Consider the following 19,398-nt stretch of genomic DNA (forward strand, 5'->3'; position numbering starts at 1 on the left):
TACACAAAATAAAGGTATTGTGTACAACTAAAAAATGAACATTAAAAAAAAAAGAACAAGAAACATGAACTTGGCTGCCTTCCTTCGTGATCCGACATCTGCTACTGAGCCTTCACATGCAATGACTTCCTGCCTTGGACATAGACTTCTATTTAACCACAGTGAGCTCGAGACTCTCCACCTTCCTCAGACTTAAATCTCTCTGACGCCATCAACCACACAACTGCCACACCACCGGGAGTCTCCTGAAGACCATCAGCTTCTAACTGTGCTGCAGTTATGTTCAGGTACTGTTTCTTGATCTGGGTACAGGTGACAGAGTGTGTTCATGATGAAAATTCAACAAGCTGTACACTTAGGATAGGTCCCCTTTTCTGAATTTGTCATATCTCAATAAAACTAGCCACTCAAAAGAAATTTCCAGAGCTGGGGTGTGGCTCAGTGATGGAGTGCTTGCCTAGTATGTACAAGGCCCTGAGTTCCATCTCCAGTATTGCAAAAGTAATTAATTAATTAATCAGTTAATTGTTTTCCCAACTTATGAAAGACTATTTAAAAAATTGCCAGGCGTGGTGCCCTTGCTTTAATACCAGCTACTTGTGAGGCTGAGGCAGAAGGATTGCAAGCTCAAGGCAAACCTCAGTAACTCCTCAAAATTAAATTTTTGAAAAAGGGCTGGGGGGTATAGCTCAGTGGTAGAACACTCTTGAGTTCCATCCCCAATATGGTGCGTGTACATGCGCATGCACACACATATACACACCCACAGAGAAAAGAAAAAAGTAACATCCCACCCCATTGACAGATCTCCCATGCGCCTCTTTCTAGCTCTTCACTCACTCCTTCCCTGTCCCCTTCACACAATTTTCACATCCTTGACCCTGTTGATTCTCACCTTTGGTCAATGGATGCTTTCCTTTCTTTATTTCTTTTCTTTTCTTACTTTTGTTTTTGTTTTTTGTACCAGGGATTGAACCCAGGGGTGCTTAACTGCTAAGCTACATCCACAGTCCTTTTTATTGTTTTATTTTGGGACAGGGTCCCACCAGGTTGTTAAGGCTGGCTTTGAACTTGACATCCTCCTACCTCAGTCTCCTGAATCATGAGAGATACAGGCGTGTGCCACCACAACTGGCTGCATCTTTTCTTTCTTTCCTCCACAGGGAGCAGGGACTGGAACCAGAGAGGCCTTGGAATTGGATACCATCTGCTACATTGTGAGCCCTCCATAAATATTGCTTGCACCATAAATCACCTGATTTGAGATGGCAAGGGAAGGGGATTCCCTATTCCCAGAGAAGCCCCCACCCCTGGTCTGCATGACAAGGTTGATGTGAGCAGATCACTATGCTAAGGGAGTTTTGGTGAAGAGAAGTTAACCTGTGTTTAACAGGATACTTCCACATCTCCCCTGTTCATTGGTGACTATTTAGACACAACAGAGCTGAGCACCCCCCAGAGGATTCCTAGTAGCCTGCAACCTGGATAGAAATAGACTATCAGAGTCCCAATATGTGACTCTCATCACAAGATGGAGACTGGGTGACCTTCCCAACAAAGCTTCAAAGTACAGGATGGAGGAAGACTGCTTCTATAAATTCAGACCCAGATTTCATCCCTCCATGACTCATGGTAGGGCAGGAGATGAAAGGGGAGAGGTGGTGGCAAGCTGGCTTGCAGGGAGTATAACATCCTTGCCATTTCCTACCATTAACTCTGTCCTTTTTTCCCAGACTCAGAAGTCCTGCTCTCTCTGTCCCTGACAAAAATAGCCTGTTCATAAGTATAGAACAGCCAAGAGGTATAACTGCCCTATCAGATTCAAGACTTAATGAGAAAATGTTATCAGGATGGTGTTGCATTAGTATAGGTATGGAAAAAGTGACCAGTGAAACAGAAAAGAAAGTACAGAGCCTTCCATACACATATTTGATTTTTTTTTATATAACAGAGGTGGCATACATGCTCAGTAAAGAAAAAAGGATTACCTATAAGGAAAAATATGAAGAGGATTCATACTTAGCTGTTCTGGTTTAAATATGATTTGAGTGTATCCCCAAAGTTTCAAGCTTCCAAGCTTGGTCACAGTGTGGCAATGTTACAGTGTGGAACCTTTAAGATGTGGGGCATTGTGAAAGGTGGTTAGGTGACTGGGGATGCAGCCCTTAGAAGGGATTAAAGTTGTTCTAATGGGACTCCAGCTAGCTCTCTCAAGAGTGAGTTGTTATAAAAAGAGTGCTCCTGGCTAGGGAAATAGTTCAGTTGGTAGAGTGTTTGCCTCACATGCACAAGGCCCTGGGTTCAATCCTCAGCAACACACACACACACACACACACACACACACACACGTGATCCTCGTCCCCAAATCCCTCTGGCTTCCTGACTTTCGTGTGATCTCTCCCTCATGCAAGCATTGTTACCATGATGACATCTACCATGTTGTGATATAGCCAGAAGATCCTCACCAGAGCTGGTGCCATGCTCTTGAATCTCCATAACAGTAAGATAAATAAACCTCTTTTCTTTATAAAATACCCAGTCTCAGTTATTTTGGTATACTACACAAAACAGACTAAGTCACAACCTTACACCGTATGTGAAAATCAATTTCATATGAATGAAGAATTTAAATATCACATATAAATCTTTACTAAAACATTCCTCTTTTCCCTAATAACTTAAGTTGACACTTTAATCATATAGTAAATTTCCAAATGTTACATAGATCTATATCTGGACATCAAAATTTTGTCCCTTAAATCTGTCAGTCTGTTTATGTGTTAGCATCATACTGATTAAATTATAAAGGCTTCATGATGTGCTTGGTGACAGAACTGTTAGACTCCCTGTAGGTTGGTAGGGTTAGTTTCCTCCCATTGCTCATCTTTCTCAGGGTTTTCCTAATTATTCTGACATGGTGGCTTTTCTATATGAATCTTACTATTAACCTGTCTAACTCCAGATAAAAGTAGTATGTGTATATTGGGGAATCATATTACATTTTTAAATTAAATACAGATCTGAGGAGGTGAACTGACATCTTTATGATGTCAATTCCTTCTAGCCAGGAATACAGAATGTCTTTCCATTTCCTTTTCTTTTTGCGGGGACAGGTACTGGGGATTGAGTATAGGGTTGTTAAGCCACTGAACTATGCCCCAGCCCTTTTTTATTTTTAATTTTGAGACACAGTCTCACTACATTGCTTAAGGCCTCACTAGATTGCTGAGGCTGGTTTTGAACTTTCAATCCTTCTGGCTCAGCCTCCAAAGTGGCTGGGATTATAGGCATGTACCACTATACCCACTCCATTTTATTAAATCTTCCTTTACATCTTTCAGGAGTGTTTAAAACTTTTCCTCATATAATTTTGCACATTCCTTGGGAATTAATACTGAAATATTGGGGGTAGATACTGCGGACTGAATGCAGGGGCACTTAACCACTGAGCTACATCCCCAACCTTTTTTATTTTTTATTTTAACACAATTTCCTTAAGTTGCTTAGGGCCTCACTAAGTTACTGAGACTGGCCTTGAACTTGCTGGGATTACAAGCTTGAGCCACCATACCTGGCATACTAAAATATTTTATGCTGGGATCAATCCCAGGAGCATTGTGTCACTGAGCTACATCCCAAGCCCTTTTTATTTTATTTTTAGAACAGGTCTTGCTAGCTGGGCACAGTGGAGTATGCCTGTAATCCCAGTGGCTCAGGAAGTTGAGGCAGGAGGATCACAAGTTCAAAGCCAGCCTCAGCAAAAGCAAAGTGCTAAGCAACTCAGTGAGACCCTGTCTCTAAATAAAATACAAAATAGGGCTAGAGATGTGGCTCAGTGGTTGAGTGCCCCTGAGTTCAATCCCTGGTACCAAAAAAAAAAAAAAAGAAAGAAAAAAAAAGAAAAGAAAAAGAAAGAAAGAAAGGAAGGAAGGAAGGAAGGAAGGAAGAAAGAAAAGGTCTTGCTAAATTGCCTGGGTTGGCCTCAAACTTCTGATCCTCCTACTCCAACCTTCCAAGTTGCTAGGATTATGGCACTATGCCCAGCTTTTGTTGTTATTGTAAATAATGTTTTCTCTTCCATTATATCTTCTATTTGGCTATTTGTGTATTTGAAAACTACTGATTTGTCTATGTTGATTTTTATAATTTTTTGATTGCTTGAATTAGCTTTTTTATTGGTTCTCTGGGGGATTTCTAGGTATACTATCATATCATCTATAAGTGCAGACATTTTATGTCCTCTTCATCCATTCTTATGCCTATAATTATTTTTCCTAGTTTAACTGCATTGGCTCAATACCTCCAGGACAATATTAAAAAGGAAATGTCTTCAGTCTTATCTAAAGTCTTATTTTCGAGTTGAGATATACAAATTTATCATGTTAATGTGGTATCAATTGATTTCTAGTTTTGAATGCTTATATCAGAATGAATGTTGAATTTTAGCCAAGTGTGACGGCACATGCCTATAATCCCAGCTACTCAGGAGGGGGAGGCAGAAAGATTGCAAATGCAAGGCCAACCTGAGCAGCTCAGTGAGATCTTGTCTTAAAATAAAATTTAAAGAGGGGCTGGGGATGAAGTTCAGTGATAAGATTGCTTGCCTAGGATGTACAAGGCCCTGTGTTCAATCCTTAGTACTGGGGCTGGGGGTGGGGGGAAGGATGGATACTGACTTTTGTCACTTTTCAAATATCTATAGAAATAACCATATGATTTTCCTCTTAGATCTATAAATATGTTGTATTATATTAATGTATTACCTAGAATGAACCATTTCTGTATTTTCATAAGGAAATTCTCTTGGTCATGCTATATTATTTTCTCCATCTTAAAAATAACTATATTATTTTCTTAATGTGGTTTTGAATTTGTTTGCTAATATTTTATTTAGGATTTTTGCATTAATATTCATGGGTGAAATGGTCCATGTTTTTCTGTCTGTTACAATTGCTCCAGAAAATAACATGTAAGTTTCTCCTCATTTTCTATTCTTTGGAATAATTTATATGGCATTGAAATAAAGGGGTCTTTAACCAGTGAATATATTGATCATGATGAAGGGTAGGGTTTGGTAGAATTCCCTTGTGAAACTATTTGGGCCTGATGGGTTTTTTATGGGGCACTTCCTTAATAACTTACTCTATTTCCATTTTTTTTTTCAGTGCTGAGGATTGAACTACAGCCTCACACATGCTAGGCAAATGTTCTACTACTAAACTAAATCTCAAGCTCTCCATACCTTTGCAAGAAGCTTAATAAACAACAGTCCTGTAATTCTGGTGAAACCCAGCAGCCTAGTGTTAAATAAAAATGATAGGTGGCAATTGTTTTGAACTAAGCTCTTGCACTAGGCCCCATTAGACTAGGTTGAAAAATCAAAATGGCGTCCCTCACACTAAAGCTTTCCATCATCAAACCAAGACTAAGATGCTAGCTGATCTTCCAAGAAATCAGGAGAGAGAACCAAATTTCACACAGACAGGTCTCAGGTGGCATAATGATGAAGTTCCCTTTGTATTTTGTACAGGAGATTTAACCCATGGGTGCTTTACTACTCAGCTACAGCCCCAGCCCTTTAAAAAATTTTTTTTTGTAGTTGAAATGGACAGCATGCCTTTATTTTATTTGTTTATTTTTTTATGTGGGGCTAAGGATTGAACCCAGTGCCTCATGTGCTAGGCAAGCACTCTGTCACTGACCCCAGTCCCACCCAGCTCTTTTTATTTTTATGTGTGTGCCATCACACCCAGGCCCCTCTGTTTTAATCTCTACAAAAAGTAACCTGAAGTAACCTGATATTAACCAATTAGTTATTTTTCTATTGTTCTGTGTCCCTTTTAAAATAAAGTAATTTTGGAATGACCTATCCAAATTTTTTCTTTGTTTCTGCTTTCTTTAGCCTTTCATGATCTATAAGACTAATCTTCTCTGCACAGCTCATCAGAACACTTACTCTACTGTATAGGAAGAAGCTGACTGCTTCTAGAATTACAAATCAAGCCAATTACAGATCTTTAGACTAAATTGCTGCAATTTTGTCTTTTGATACTAGAAACCACTGGATGAGATAGAACAGGGATGGATTTCCTCCAAAGCCTCATTCCAAGAGAAGTGTCTGACCTTGAAGCTCTGCACAAGGAGAGAGTGAAGGCTAATGCAAAGTTGTAAATAGCCTGACCAAGAATTAAAGGCATGCCTCAACATGCACACCGAGCTCATTAACAAAGGCTGGTGTTCCAGATATTTAAAGAAATGTCTCACCAATCATTAGCTAACCACTAAGCTAATGGAGCTGAGCCTTCAATGGCCACACAAAGAATACAGACTTTAAAGAATTAATTCAGGAAAGTCACTGAAAAAGGGAAGCAAAAACAAACCCTGGGGAGGAAAGAGAATCTTTGCCTTATTATTATTATTATAATATTTTTAGTTGTAGGTGCACACAATACCTTTATTTTATGTTTATACAGTGTTGAGGACTGAAGCCAGTGCCTCATGCATGCTAGGCAAGTGCTCTACCACTGAGCCACAACCCTAGCCCCCACATTATATTATTAAAAGGTCTAGTTTTAAACAAAAACTTTTTTTTTGATCCCAGGGATTGAACCTGAGTGCTTACCACTAAGCCACATCCCCGGGACTTTTTATATTTCATTGAGAGGCAGGGTCTCACTGAGTTGCTTAGGGCCTAAGCCAAGTTGCTGATGCTGGCTTAGAACTTGCAATCCCCCTGCCTCAGCCTCCCAAGTCAGTGGGATTACAGGCATGCAACATCTCGCCTAGCTAAACAAAAAATTTTGAGACATGCAAAGAAACAAAGTATGGCCCAAACAGAGGGGAAAATTTCATCAATAGTTACTACCACTGAAGAAGCTCAGATGTTGGACTTAATAAATGGAATATAAATCAGTGATTTTAAATATTTTCAAAGAAATAAAAGAAAGTGTGTCCAATGAACTAAAGGAATGTATGACTGTTGTCCTAATAAATAAAACAATATCAATAAATAGATGCAAGTTATGTGAAAAATTCACTAGAGGAATTCAACAGTGGATTTGAGGTGTCTGAGAAAAGAATCAATGAACCTGAAGAAAGGTCAGTTGAGATTATCCAATCTGAGGAACAGAAAATAATAAACAAAATGAACAGAGCCTTAGGAGCCTGTGGAATACCATAAAGCATATCACCAAGCACATAATGGGAGTCCCAAAAGGAGAGGTGGGAGAGAAAGAAAGGCACAAGAAAGAATATTTGAAGGAATAGTGGCTTGAAACCTCCAAACTTGATGAAAAACAATGATCCATGCATTCAAGAAGCTCTCTGAACTCCAAGTAGGATAAATTCAAAGAAACATCACCTAGACATATCATGAACAAACTAATGAAAGATAAAGACAAAAAGAGAATCTTCAAAATAGTAAGAAAGTAGTTAGTCATTGTGCCCTCATCATTATTAGCAGCTGATATCTCATCAGAAACTTTGAGCTGGGTCCTGTAATCCTTGCTACTCAGGAGGCTGATGCAGGAGTACTACAAGTTCAAGGCCAGTCTCAGCTGCTTGGTGAGACCTTGTCTAAAATTAAAAGAAAAAAGGACTGTGGTAAAGTACCTCTGGGTTCATTGCCAAGTATTGCAAAACAAACAAAAACAAAAAAGGGTTGGGAATATAGCTTAGTGGTACAATGCTTCCCCAGCATGTATGAGGTCCTGGGTTCAAGATAGGGTCTTGCTAATTTGCAGAGGCTGGCCTTAAACTTGCAATCCTTCTGCCTCAGCCTCTCAAGTAGCTGGAATTTCAGGTGTGTGCCAACATACCTAAACTTTTTCCTGATTTAAAAGACAACTACATAAGTTGCAATTACATCATGTGTTCATGAGCACACAATGTGTAAAAATGTCATTTGTATGATAGTAGTAGCAAACAAAGGGACATGAGAATAAAGCTACGTAAGAGCAACATGTTTTTTATTATTGAAATTAATTTGGTATTACTTCTAACTACAGTGGTATAAATTTGAATGTCAATTATAATCTCCAGGGAAACCACTAAAAATAATTTACTATTTATTTACTTGCAGTGCTGGGACTAAACTCAGGACTTTGCACATGCGAGGCATAAAAATAACTAAGAAGAAAAACAGAAAAGTGTTGGGTGTGGTGGTACACACCTGTAATCCCAGCAGCTCAGGAGGCTGAGACAGGAGTATGGCAAGTTGAGGCCAGCCTCATCAATTTAGCAAGACCTTAAGCAATTTAGTGAAACCCTGTCTCAAAATTTAAAAAACCAAAAATAAAATAAAAAGGGGCTGGAGATGTAGCCCAGAGGTAAAGTGCTTCTTGGTTAAATCTCTACTAGCAAAGTAATAATAATGACAATAATAATAAGAAAGAAATGACAAAATAATTAAAATTATACTAGAAAAAACTTATTTTACACAAAAGAAGGCATTAATGAAGGATTAAAGAAATACAAAATACATAGGAAACAAAAGAGAAATATCAAAATGGAAAACATGATCATCAAACATAAAGCTGAAGGGTGTAGGTCAGTGGTATATTGCTTGCTTACCTAGCATGTGCAAGCCCTTGGGTTCAATCCCCAGTACCACAAAAGAAAAAAAAAATGTTTGCAAACATAAATTCTACCATTTCAGCAATTACATTAAATGTAAATAAATTAAGCATTCCAATTAAAAAAGCAGAGACATGCAGAATGGATGAAAGACATGACCCAACTATATGCTATCAATAGGAGACTCTTTTTTTAAATTTATTTTTCAGTTTTTGGGGGACACAACATCTTTATTTTATTTTTATGTGGTGCTGAGGATCGAACCCAGCGCCCCGCACATGCCAGGCGAGTGTGCTACCGCTTGAGCCACATCCCCAGCCCAATAGGAGACTCTTTTTAGATTCAAAGACACAAATAAGTTCAAAGGGAATGGATGGTAAACGATTTACCATTCAAAGAGTAACCAAAAGATAGCTAGAATGCTCATACTAATGTCAGATCAAATAGACTTTAAATCAGAATTTTTTACTAGAGATAGAAAAGGGTATTTTATAACAATAAAAGTGTAAATCCACTGAGAAGCCATGACAATAAACACAATGCACCTAACAAGAGAGACCTCAAATACATTAAATCGAATACATTAATCCAATAACAATAGAGACTTCAATGCCCCACTTTAAAAAAATATGTGAAAGAACAAGACATAAGATTAACAAAGAAAGACTTGAACATGCTATAAACCAACTAGATGTAACAAACATCTATAGAGCACCTTACAACAGCAGAGTATACATTCTCTTCACATGAATATGGAACATTCTCCAGACAGTCTATATGTTAAGCCAGAAAACAAATCTCAATACATGTAAAAGAACTGATTTCTGCATTTCTACACAGCAAAGGAAACAATCAACAAAATAAAATGGTGCTGAGTGTGGTGATTGTATGCCTGTAAATCCAGCAACATGGGAGGATGGGGCAGGAAGATCACATATTTGACGCCAGTCTCAGCAACTTAGTGAGACCCTGTCTCTGGGGATATAGCTGAGGGGTAAAGGACCTGAAAACAATAGTAAAATAAAATAACATAGAGACCTATGGATTGGGGAAAAAAAAAACATTTGCAAACCAAATATATGAAAAAGGTCCAATGTCCAAAATTTATAAAGAACTCATACAATCCAATAAATAGAAAAGCAAATAACCCAATTAAAAACATGAGCATGGCTGGGGCTGTAGCTCAGTGGCAGAGTGCTTGCCTAGCATGTGTGAGGCACTGGGTTCAAGTCTCAGCACCACAAAAAATAAATAAATAAAGGTATTGTGTCCATCTACACCTAAAAAAATTTTTAAAAATGGGCAAAGAGGGGCTGGGGATGTGGCTCAAGCGGTAGCGCGCTCGCCTGGCATGCATGTAGCCCAGGTTCGATCCTCAGCACCACATACAAAAACAAAGATGTTGTGTCCACCGAAAACTAAAAAATAAATATTAAAAAATTCTCTCTCTCTCTCTCTCTCTCTCTCTCTCTCTCTCTCTCTCTCTAGAAAAAAAATGGGCAAAGGACGTAAATTGACATTTTTCCAAAGAAAACATAAGTATATGTAAATATGTTCAAAATCATTAATTATTAGAGAATGCAAATCAAAATCACTAGGAGATATTACCTTACACCCACTAGGATGGCTGTTAACAAAAAGTCAATAACAAATTTTGATAAGGTTTGGAGAAAAGCGTTTGTGCACTGTTGGTGGGAGTGTATATTGGTATAGCCATTATGGAAAACAGTATAGAAGACCCTAAAGAAATTCAAAATAGAATGACTATATTATTCAGTAATTCATCTTCTGGATATTTACAAAAAGGAAATGGAATCACTACCTCATAAATCTATTTTCACTCCCATATACATTGCAGCATTATTCAAAATAGCCAAGATACAGAAATAAGCTCCCAACAACAAATGAATTGACAAAGAAAATGTGGTATACATTATAAAAAGAATATTATGTGGCATTGAAAAGGACATTTGCCAAAACATGGGTGAACCTGGAGAAACTTAAGTGAAATAAATCAGACACAAAAAGAAAAATATGGTGTAAATCACTTATATGTGGGATTTAAAAAAGTCAAATATACAGAGATGGAGAATAAAAGAGTGGCTACCAAGGGTCAGGGTGGCAGGAGGAAATGGAGAGACATAACTCAGAGGCTATAATATAGCAGATACATAGGATGGACAACTCTAGAGATCTAATATATAATATGAGAATTATTGTTGTTAAAACTATACCATATTTGGAATTTTGGCTAAATGAGTAGACATCAGGTAGTCTCCCTAAAAATAAGAGTAAATATGTGAAATGGGATACATTACTTTGTGTAACTTAGGGATGATTTTTCTATCTATCTATCTATCTATCTATCTCATTAAATATCATGTTGTATACTTTAAGCATGCATAATAAAACTTATTTTTAAAAATGTGGCCAGGCATGGTGGCACATGCCTGGAATCCCAGCAGCTCAGGAGGCTGAGGTAGGAAGATCTCAAGTTCAAAGCCAGCCTCTGTATCTTAGTGAGGCCCTAAGCAACTCAGCAGGTCCCTGTCTCTAAATAAAAGATAAAAAAGGGCTGGGGGGGCATTGGGATTGTGGCTCAGTGGTAGAGCTCTTGCCTAGCATGTGGGAGGCACTGGGTTCAATTCTCAGCACTACATATAAAATTTTTAAAAAAGAGGTAACATTTGTCTTAACAAAACAAAGGGTCTGGGGATATGTTCAGTGGTTCAATGTGAAAGCACTGGAATTATACAGAATATTTGTGACCAAATGAAATGAAATTAGAAATCAATAACAGAAGAAAATGTGGGAATCCACAACTATGTAGAAAACAACCACCACACTCCTAAATATCAATGGATCAAAGAAAAAAATCACAAGGAAAATTAGAAGATATTTGAAATGAATGAAAACACAACCTACTAAAACTTACAGGATGCAGGTAACATGGTGTTTAGGGGAGATTCATAATTATGGACTTATGAAGGATTTATGATGATTCATCTTATAATTTTTCAACTTTACAATATGAAACTGACAAATATTCAGTAGAAACTTTATTTCAAATTTTGAATTTTGATTTTTTCTCTGGGCTAACAATATGTGGGCAGCAGCAGTGAGCCACAGCTCCCAGTCAGTTATGTAATCAAAAGGATAAATACCTGGTACTCTACAGTGAACTACGTTGCCAGCATTTTTTGATATTTTGTTTTGTGTTTTTGCATCTTATCATACCTACATACAAGATACACATGAGATATCCAATACTTTCTTATAAAATAAGCTTTGTGTTAGATGATAGTACCCATCTGTAGGCTAAGGTAAGTATTCTGAGCGTGTGTAAGATAGGCTAGGTTACCTATAGTGTCAGGTAGGCAAGGTGTGTTGTATGTATTTTTGACTTATTATATTTTCAAATTACCATGGGTTTATTGGTAGGTAACCCTGTATGTATTAAGGGGGATCACCTGTATTTATTTATTTATTTATTTTTTAATTTTTATTGTTGGTTGTTCAAAACATTACATAGTTCTTGATATATCACATTTCACACTTTGATTCAAGTGGGTTATGAACTCCCATTTTTACCCCGTATACAGATTGCAGAATCACATCAGTTACACATCCATTGATTTACATATTGCCATACTAGTGTCTGTTGTATTCTGCTGCCTTTCCTATCCTCTACTATCCCCTACCTGTATTTAAAAAGAAGAAAAATATCAAATAAATAACCTAATCTTTCATCTTAAGAAATGAGGGAAAGAAGAGCAAACTAAATCCAAAACAAACAGAAGGAAACAATGAAGATTAGGGTGGAAAAAAAATGAAAGAGAGAACAGAAAAACTATAGAGAAAATTATTAAAACGAAAATTGGTTGTTTGAAAAGATCAACAAAATTTACAAATTTCTAGACTAGAAAAATGATTAAAAATTCTACTAAAATAAAAAATAAAAGGAGCTGTGGTTGTAATTCAGTGGTAGAGCACTTGCCTGGCATGTGTGAGGAACTGGGTTTTATCCTCAGCACCACATAAAAATAAATAAATGAGATAAACGTATTGTACCCATCTACAACTAAAAATTAAAAAAAAAGAATAAAGGAGGATATTACTACTGACCTTACAGGGGAAAAAAAAGGATTATAAGAGTATACTATGAACAATTGTATGCCAACAAATAAAGAAAACCTATTTCGAAATAGACAAATTCCTAGGAAGACACAAACTACCAAAAGTGACTGAAGAAGAATGGAAAATCTGAATAGATTTGTAACAAGTGATGAGACTGAATTAGAATAGAATAGAAAAGGAAGAAACTCTGTATTTAAAAAGAAGAAAAATTTCAATAAATAACCTAATCGTTTTTTTTATTGGTTGTTCAAAACATTACAAAGCTCATGACATATCATCTTTCATACATTTGATTCAAGTGAGTTATGGAAAGGCAGCAGAATACAACAGTCACAAATATGGCATTATGTAAAAATGTGAATGTGTAACTGATGTGATTCTGCAATTTGTATTTGGGGTAAAAATGGGAGTTCATAACTCACTAATCTTTCATCTTAAGAAATGAGGGAAAGAAGAGCAAACTAAATCCAAATTCTTTCTTTGAGAGTAATATTATCCAGATACCAAAACCAAAGATATTATTAGAAAAGAAAATTACAAGTCAATATCATATATGAATATGGATACACATGATCCTCAACAAAATACTAACTGAATCCCACAACACATAAAAAGGATTTATACCATGAACAAGTGAGATTTAGTCTAGAAATGCTAATATCTACACCCAGACACATGATTAACAAGCTCATGAAACTATCAACTTCCATGAAAATCAATTAACATAATCCATAGTATTAAAAAAGGACAAAATAACATGATCATGTCAACAAACACAGAATTTGACAAAGTCCTCATGATAAAAACAACCAAGTAGGAATAGAAGAGGGACTTCTTCAACATTTACCAATTACTATATGCCAGATTCACTGTTCTTAGCACTTTACATTAATTTGTAATTTAATTTTTACATAATTCTTTGAGGCAGGAATTATTATGACCTACATTTCCTAGACAGGTAAACTGAGGCATCAGGTGTTTAATTAAATTTTTCTATGTTACGTAGCTAATAAATTGTGGAGGAAACATTTCCAAATCTGGCTACAGAGTCTATGCTGTTAACCACATTCTGCTGTACTGTCTCTCAGAGAATGATAAATGATAATAATGATAAATAATTTGGATTTCCTTAGAATAAATGATTTAATTCTTATTGTAAGTAAATTTAATTCATAACACTGTTAATATATATCAACAACCATAACATGCATTAGAGATAAAGATTGTAATATTAGTAGCAATGTGGGTAATGTTAAGTTAATGTTGATTACTTACTCGCAATTTAAGTCAGAAAATTGGTAATAATTATTTACAGAAGTAAACACAATTTATCACATTGGTAAAACCTTGCAAATTAATTGTAAACTTTGATGGTATTAGTAACAATGGTTCAATTTTTATTTGTTACTACAATTTGATTTATAACTACAGTACTCAAAATTTATAATATTAATCAGAACTTTAATATTAGTAATTATTTATAATAGCAATTGGATGTTAACATTAGGAAGATGATATAATTCAAAATATAGATAATCATGATTTGTTTATTTATTTATTTATTTTTGGTGGTACTGGAGGTTTCATCCTGGGGTTCTTTACCACTGAGCAATACTCTAAACCCTTTTTATTTTGAGACAGGGTTTTATTAAGTTGCAGAGGCTGGTCTTGAATTTGGGATCCTTCTGCCTCAACCCTCCATGTATTTGGAATTACAGGCATGTGCCACGACACACACCCTCATGGTATTTATTAGAAATCTTTCTTTTTGCACTGCCAGAAATCGGACCCAGGGCCTCATACTTGTTATTCAAGTGCTCTACCCTAAATTACATCTCCAGCCCTTATGTTAGTAATCTTAATTTGTAACATTAGCCACAATCTGTATCTTACAAATGCGATCTGTATTTTACATTGTTTGTACTAATTGTTTGATTTATTTTAGTAATTATAGCTTAATTTACAACACAAGAACTAATAATTTATACTGATAAACTTAATTGGTAATACTTGTAATAAATTATAAGATCTGAAGTTAGATTTGATATTAGTAATAATAATTTACTTTATATTACTGAACAAAGAATACTACAAAACTGGTGCTTGTAAATCTTTTTTTTTTGGTACCAGGGATTGAATCCATGGGCACCTAACCACCGAGCCACATCCCCAGTCCTATTTTGTATTTTGTTTAGAGACAAGGTCTCACTGAGTTACTGAATTACTCAGTTCCTCGCCATTTCTGAGGCTGGCTTTGAACTTACAATCCTCCTGCTTCAGCCTCCGAGTGGATTCCAGGCATGCACCACTGGCTCCTTTTTTTTTTTTTTTTTAATCCACTTTGAGTTGATTTTTGTGCATGGTGAGAGATAGGGGTTTAGTTTCATTTTGCTGCATATGGATTTCCAGTTCTCCCAGCACCATTTATTGAAGGGCTATCTTTTCTCCAATGTGTGTTTTTGGTGCCTTTGTCTAGTATGAGATAAACTGTATTTATGTAGGTTTGTTTCTGTGTCTTCTATTATGTACCATTGGTCTACATGTCTATTTTGGTGCCAGTACCATGCTGTTTTTGTAACTATAGATTTGTAGTATAGTTTAAGATTTGGTATTGTGATGTTTCCTGCTTCATTCTTCTTGCTAAGGATTGCTTTGGCTATTCTGGGTCTCTTATTTTTCCAGATGAATTTCATGATTGCTTTTTCTATATTTATAAGGACTGACATTGGGATTTTAATTGGAATTGCATTGAGTCTGTACAGCACTTTGGGTAGTATGGCCATTTTGAAAATATTAATTTTGCCTATCCAGGAGCATGAGAGATCTTTCCATTGTGAAGTTGCTTAGGGCCTCACTATGTTGTTGAGGCTGGCTTTGAATTTGTGATTTTCCTGCCTCAGCCTCCATAGTCGCTGGAATTATAGGCATGCACCACCATACCTGGCTATAATTTGTATTAGAACATAATTTGTACACACACACACACACACGCACAAACACACATTTTGAACTACTGGGGATTGAAATCAGGGACACTCTATCTCTGAGCTACATCCCCAGGCCTTTCTACTTTTGGGGACAGGGTCTTGCTAAGTTACCCAGGCTGGACTTGAACTTGCAATCCTCCTGCCTCAGCCTCCTGAGTCACTGACATTAAAAGCATCCATCACTGTGCCTCCATATCATAATTTATAATATTATTAATAATCTGTAGTAAAACCAATAATTTCTGGTGATACTTGTAATTATGATGCTATGATTATTTAACGAGAGTTATAATTTAATTCTTCAGATTCATACACAAAATTTATATTGGTAACAAAAATTCATAATATAATGATAATTTATAATATTAGTCATTATAATTTATGATATTAATATCCAACAATTTATTTCTATTTGTAAACAATTTAATTTTTTAAATTTTTTTTAGTTGTAGATGAACACAATATCTTTATTTTATTTATTTTTTTATGTGGTGCTGAGGATAGAACCCAGTGCCTCACACATGTGAGGCAAGTGCTCAACCACTGAGCTACATCCCAGCCCCTAAACAATTTAATTTATAATATTGTTGCTGATTTTTTTACAATCTTTTAAAAAAATATTTTAGTTGTTGACAGACCTTGTTTTTTTATTATTTATTTATATATTTATTTAATTTTATGTGATGCTGAGAATCGAACCCAGTGCCTCACACATGCTATGTAAGTGCTCTTCCACTGAGTTACAATCCCAGCCCACTTTTTTTTACAATCTGAATTTGAAATATGGGTAAAATTTTTATCAAGAGGAACCCCTGATAATGGTAGTAACAATAACTTGATTTCTGTATGTGATGTAATCTGATTTCATTACATTAATTCTGTTAATTTACATTAGAAATCAATTTTTAATACTGACAAGAATAGATAATGTGAGCATCAGGATTTGATAAACATTGGAATTAATGATTTATTTCACATTTGTAACCATTAGGAAATTCATGGGTCAGGTTGAGCATCCCTAACCCATAAATCTGAAATCTGAAATGTTTCAAAATCTAAATCTTTCTGAGCTCTCATATGATACCACAAGTGAAATATTCCATACCACAAGTGAATATTTCCATGAATATTCCATATTCCGAACCTCATGTGATGGGTTTCAGTCAAAAAACAGGCTCATGAAAAATATTGCATGAAATTACCTTCAAACTATGGTGGATAAGATATATCTGAGATATAAATGAATTTTGTATTTAGACTTGAGCCCCATCCCCAAGATATCTCATTATGCATATATAAATATTTCAAAATTCAAAAATAATCTGAAACACTTCCGAGCATTTGATAAGTGACACTCAGCCTGCATTAATAGACCCATCACAAAGGAACTTCACACCTCCACATACTTGCAATAGTGGCTCTCTCTGATATCATACCGTTGATAATGCACCCATTGATAATATTGCAGTAGCTCTGGATCTTTTCCTTCTTGCCCACTCTACTTCCCCTTGACTTACCATTTCTTTGTGATTGGGGTAGAAGGTCTGATCTATCAGAGGGAACTCCTCTGTTCCCAGTTTCTTGTGCAGTCGAACCATCTGGGCAAACTATGAGAATCAGGAGACATGAGTCAGAGACATGGATCCTTCACTGGAAGGGTGTCTCCAAGCTGGAACCCCAAGTACTACAGTCTGGATCTGCAATGTAATCTAGAGGCTCACACTATTGGGAAGTGGTGGTAACTTTGATAGACAAGGCCTTGGGGAAGATTTTAAGTCATTGGGTGCATATTTAAGGGAACAGCTTAGTTCTGCCATGCTCTTCCTCCATGATGTGCTCCCCCACTACAGGATGAAAGCAACAGGACCAATCCATCATGAACTGAAGCCTCTAAAACTGGTAGCTAAAACAAACCTTTTGACTTCATAAGTTGATTCTCTCAGGAATTTGTTATAGTAATGGAAAGATGACTAACACTAAGCTTTTAAATGTCCTCGATTCCCATAAGCCATAGCGTGGCTTCAAGTTCCCATATCCATGCATGAGCTATTTTCTCTCCCAGTAGCATCCTTCCTGTCACTTACCACCCAGGGCTTGTCACAGAAGTTGTAGACAGAATGCAAAGAATTAACGCTGGGTATTCCAGCATACTGCAGCCCAATGACCAAACTGCGGTAGTCTCCATTGCGTGCCATGCTGAAGGCATGCTGGCGGATCAGTACAAAGTCTGGCTTCAGAGACCTGTGGGAGGGGCAGTGGAAGGAGAATCATGGTCCATTCAGAAGCTCCCTACAACCCTTGAGTCTGAATTTCTAAATCTTTACAACTGCCAGAAATTGTAAAGTGGTTTCTTACCTCTGCACACATGCACAAGCTGTTTCTTCTGCCTGGAGCAGAGTTTCTACCTTTTTCCCATCTGTGATCCTTTTCTACCTGCTGCCCTCCCCAAGGTCAGCTTGCAGCTTACCCATTCAGCTTTGGCACCCGCTGGTCACAGTCTCTCTCTATACCAGCTGTCCTCAAAGTATACTGCCCAGAATAGATTCCAGCCTCAGGGACTGTGCTGTGCCTGAAACATTACCTCCCCCTACCCAGATATCTGCATGAATCACTCCTTTACCTCCTCAGGTCTTTCCTCAACTGCCTTTATATGCCACTGGGCCACCCTATCCAAACTGAACCCGCCCCCCCAGTTCAACAATCCCTATTTGTGCTTTACTGCTCTGTTTTTTTCTTAGCACTACATTTTCTTATTTCTTTGTTTATTGTGTCTGTTACATAGTAGACTGAAAATATCACGAGGGCAGAAGATTTTTGTCTTTTTTTTTTCATTCTCTGCTAGGTCCACAGCATGTAGAACAACTCTTGGCACACAGAAGTTGCTCCATAAATATTTGCCAAATGTAAAGACCTGAGAATGGCACCTGGCAGGCAATAGATGCTTAACAAATTTTTGTTGGATGCATATTTGAAAAGTTTGGCATGTAGCCTGCTAGGATTCTTGGCTCTTTTTCAGAAGAAAAGAAAAGCTAACTCCCCACATTTCATGCCTAAATTCTTGCTCACAGAAGAATGGGTAGGGAGATGGTTTTTTTCCCTCAACACTAAGGGAGTCCATATACCTCTCCCATGACACCAAGGTCCCTTTTAATACTCACCGCACAACTTTTACCCCATTCCGCAGAACTTCCATGTCCACAGAGAATCCACCATTAGCATGAGCCACAAGGTTGAGATCAGAGAATTCAGCCTGGAAAGGAAAGAAAATTGGTGATTCACCCACATCATACAAAAATGACTACCCATGCAGGGTGCAGTGGCACATGCCTGTAATCCCAGAGACTCAGGAGGCTGAAACTCATCACAAACTTAAGGCCAGCCTCAGCAACTTGCAAGATCCTGTCTCAAAAAAAAAAAAAAAAAAAAATGTCTGGGGATGTAGCTTAGTGGTAGAGTGATCCTAGGTTCAATCTCCAGTGCAAAAAGAAAAAAAAAAACACTCAGTTCACAGTATAGATAGTTGAACCCCAAGTCTATCTGCCCCAACTTACCTGTTCTACTTTTATGTCAATTTCTCCATGGATCTTTTTCCCTTTGAAGTATTTTGCCCTAAGAGGAAAACAGAAGAGCACATCTGTTAATGCTGAAATATTAGAAAGAAAGACATGATCCAGGCTTGTCCCTTGACCCCTTTGCCCCT

General features: G+C 36.9%; 1 protein-coding gene across 2 annotated transcripts in view; it reads right to left on the reverse strand.

Annotated features, from left to right (window-relative positions):
- Syn1 (synapsin I) overlaps window positions 1-19,398 on the reverse strand; it is a 53,862-nt gene that overhangs the window by 24,988 nt on the left and 9,476 nt on the right. For both annotated transcript variants that reach the window (XM_027927259.2, XM_027927260.2), the window contains exons 2-5: window positions 19,250-19,307; window positions 18,857-18,948; window positions 17,783-17,939; window positions 17,216-17,305 (exon numbers count right to left, since the gene is read on the reverse strand). In XM_027927259.2, the coding sequence (XP_027783060.1) occupies window positions 17,216-17,305; window positions 17,783-17,939; window positions 18,857-18,948; window positions 19,250-19,307 (397 nt within the window). The remainder of the gene's footprint in view (window positions 1-17,215; window positions 17,306-17,782; window positions 17,940-18,856; window positions 18,949-19,249; window positions 19,308-19,398) is intronic.

The sequence above is a fragment of the Marmota flaviventris genome, chromosome X (assembly GCF_047511675.1).
Source record: "Marmota flaviventris isolate mMarFla1 chromosome X, mMarFla1.hap1, whole genome shotgun sequence".
NCBI classification, from domain to species: Eukaryota; Metazoa; Chordata; class Mammalia; order Rodentia; family Sciuridae; genus Marmota; species Marmota flaviventris.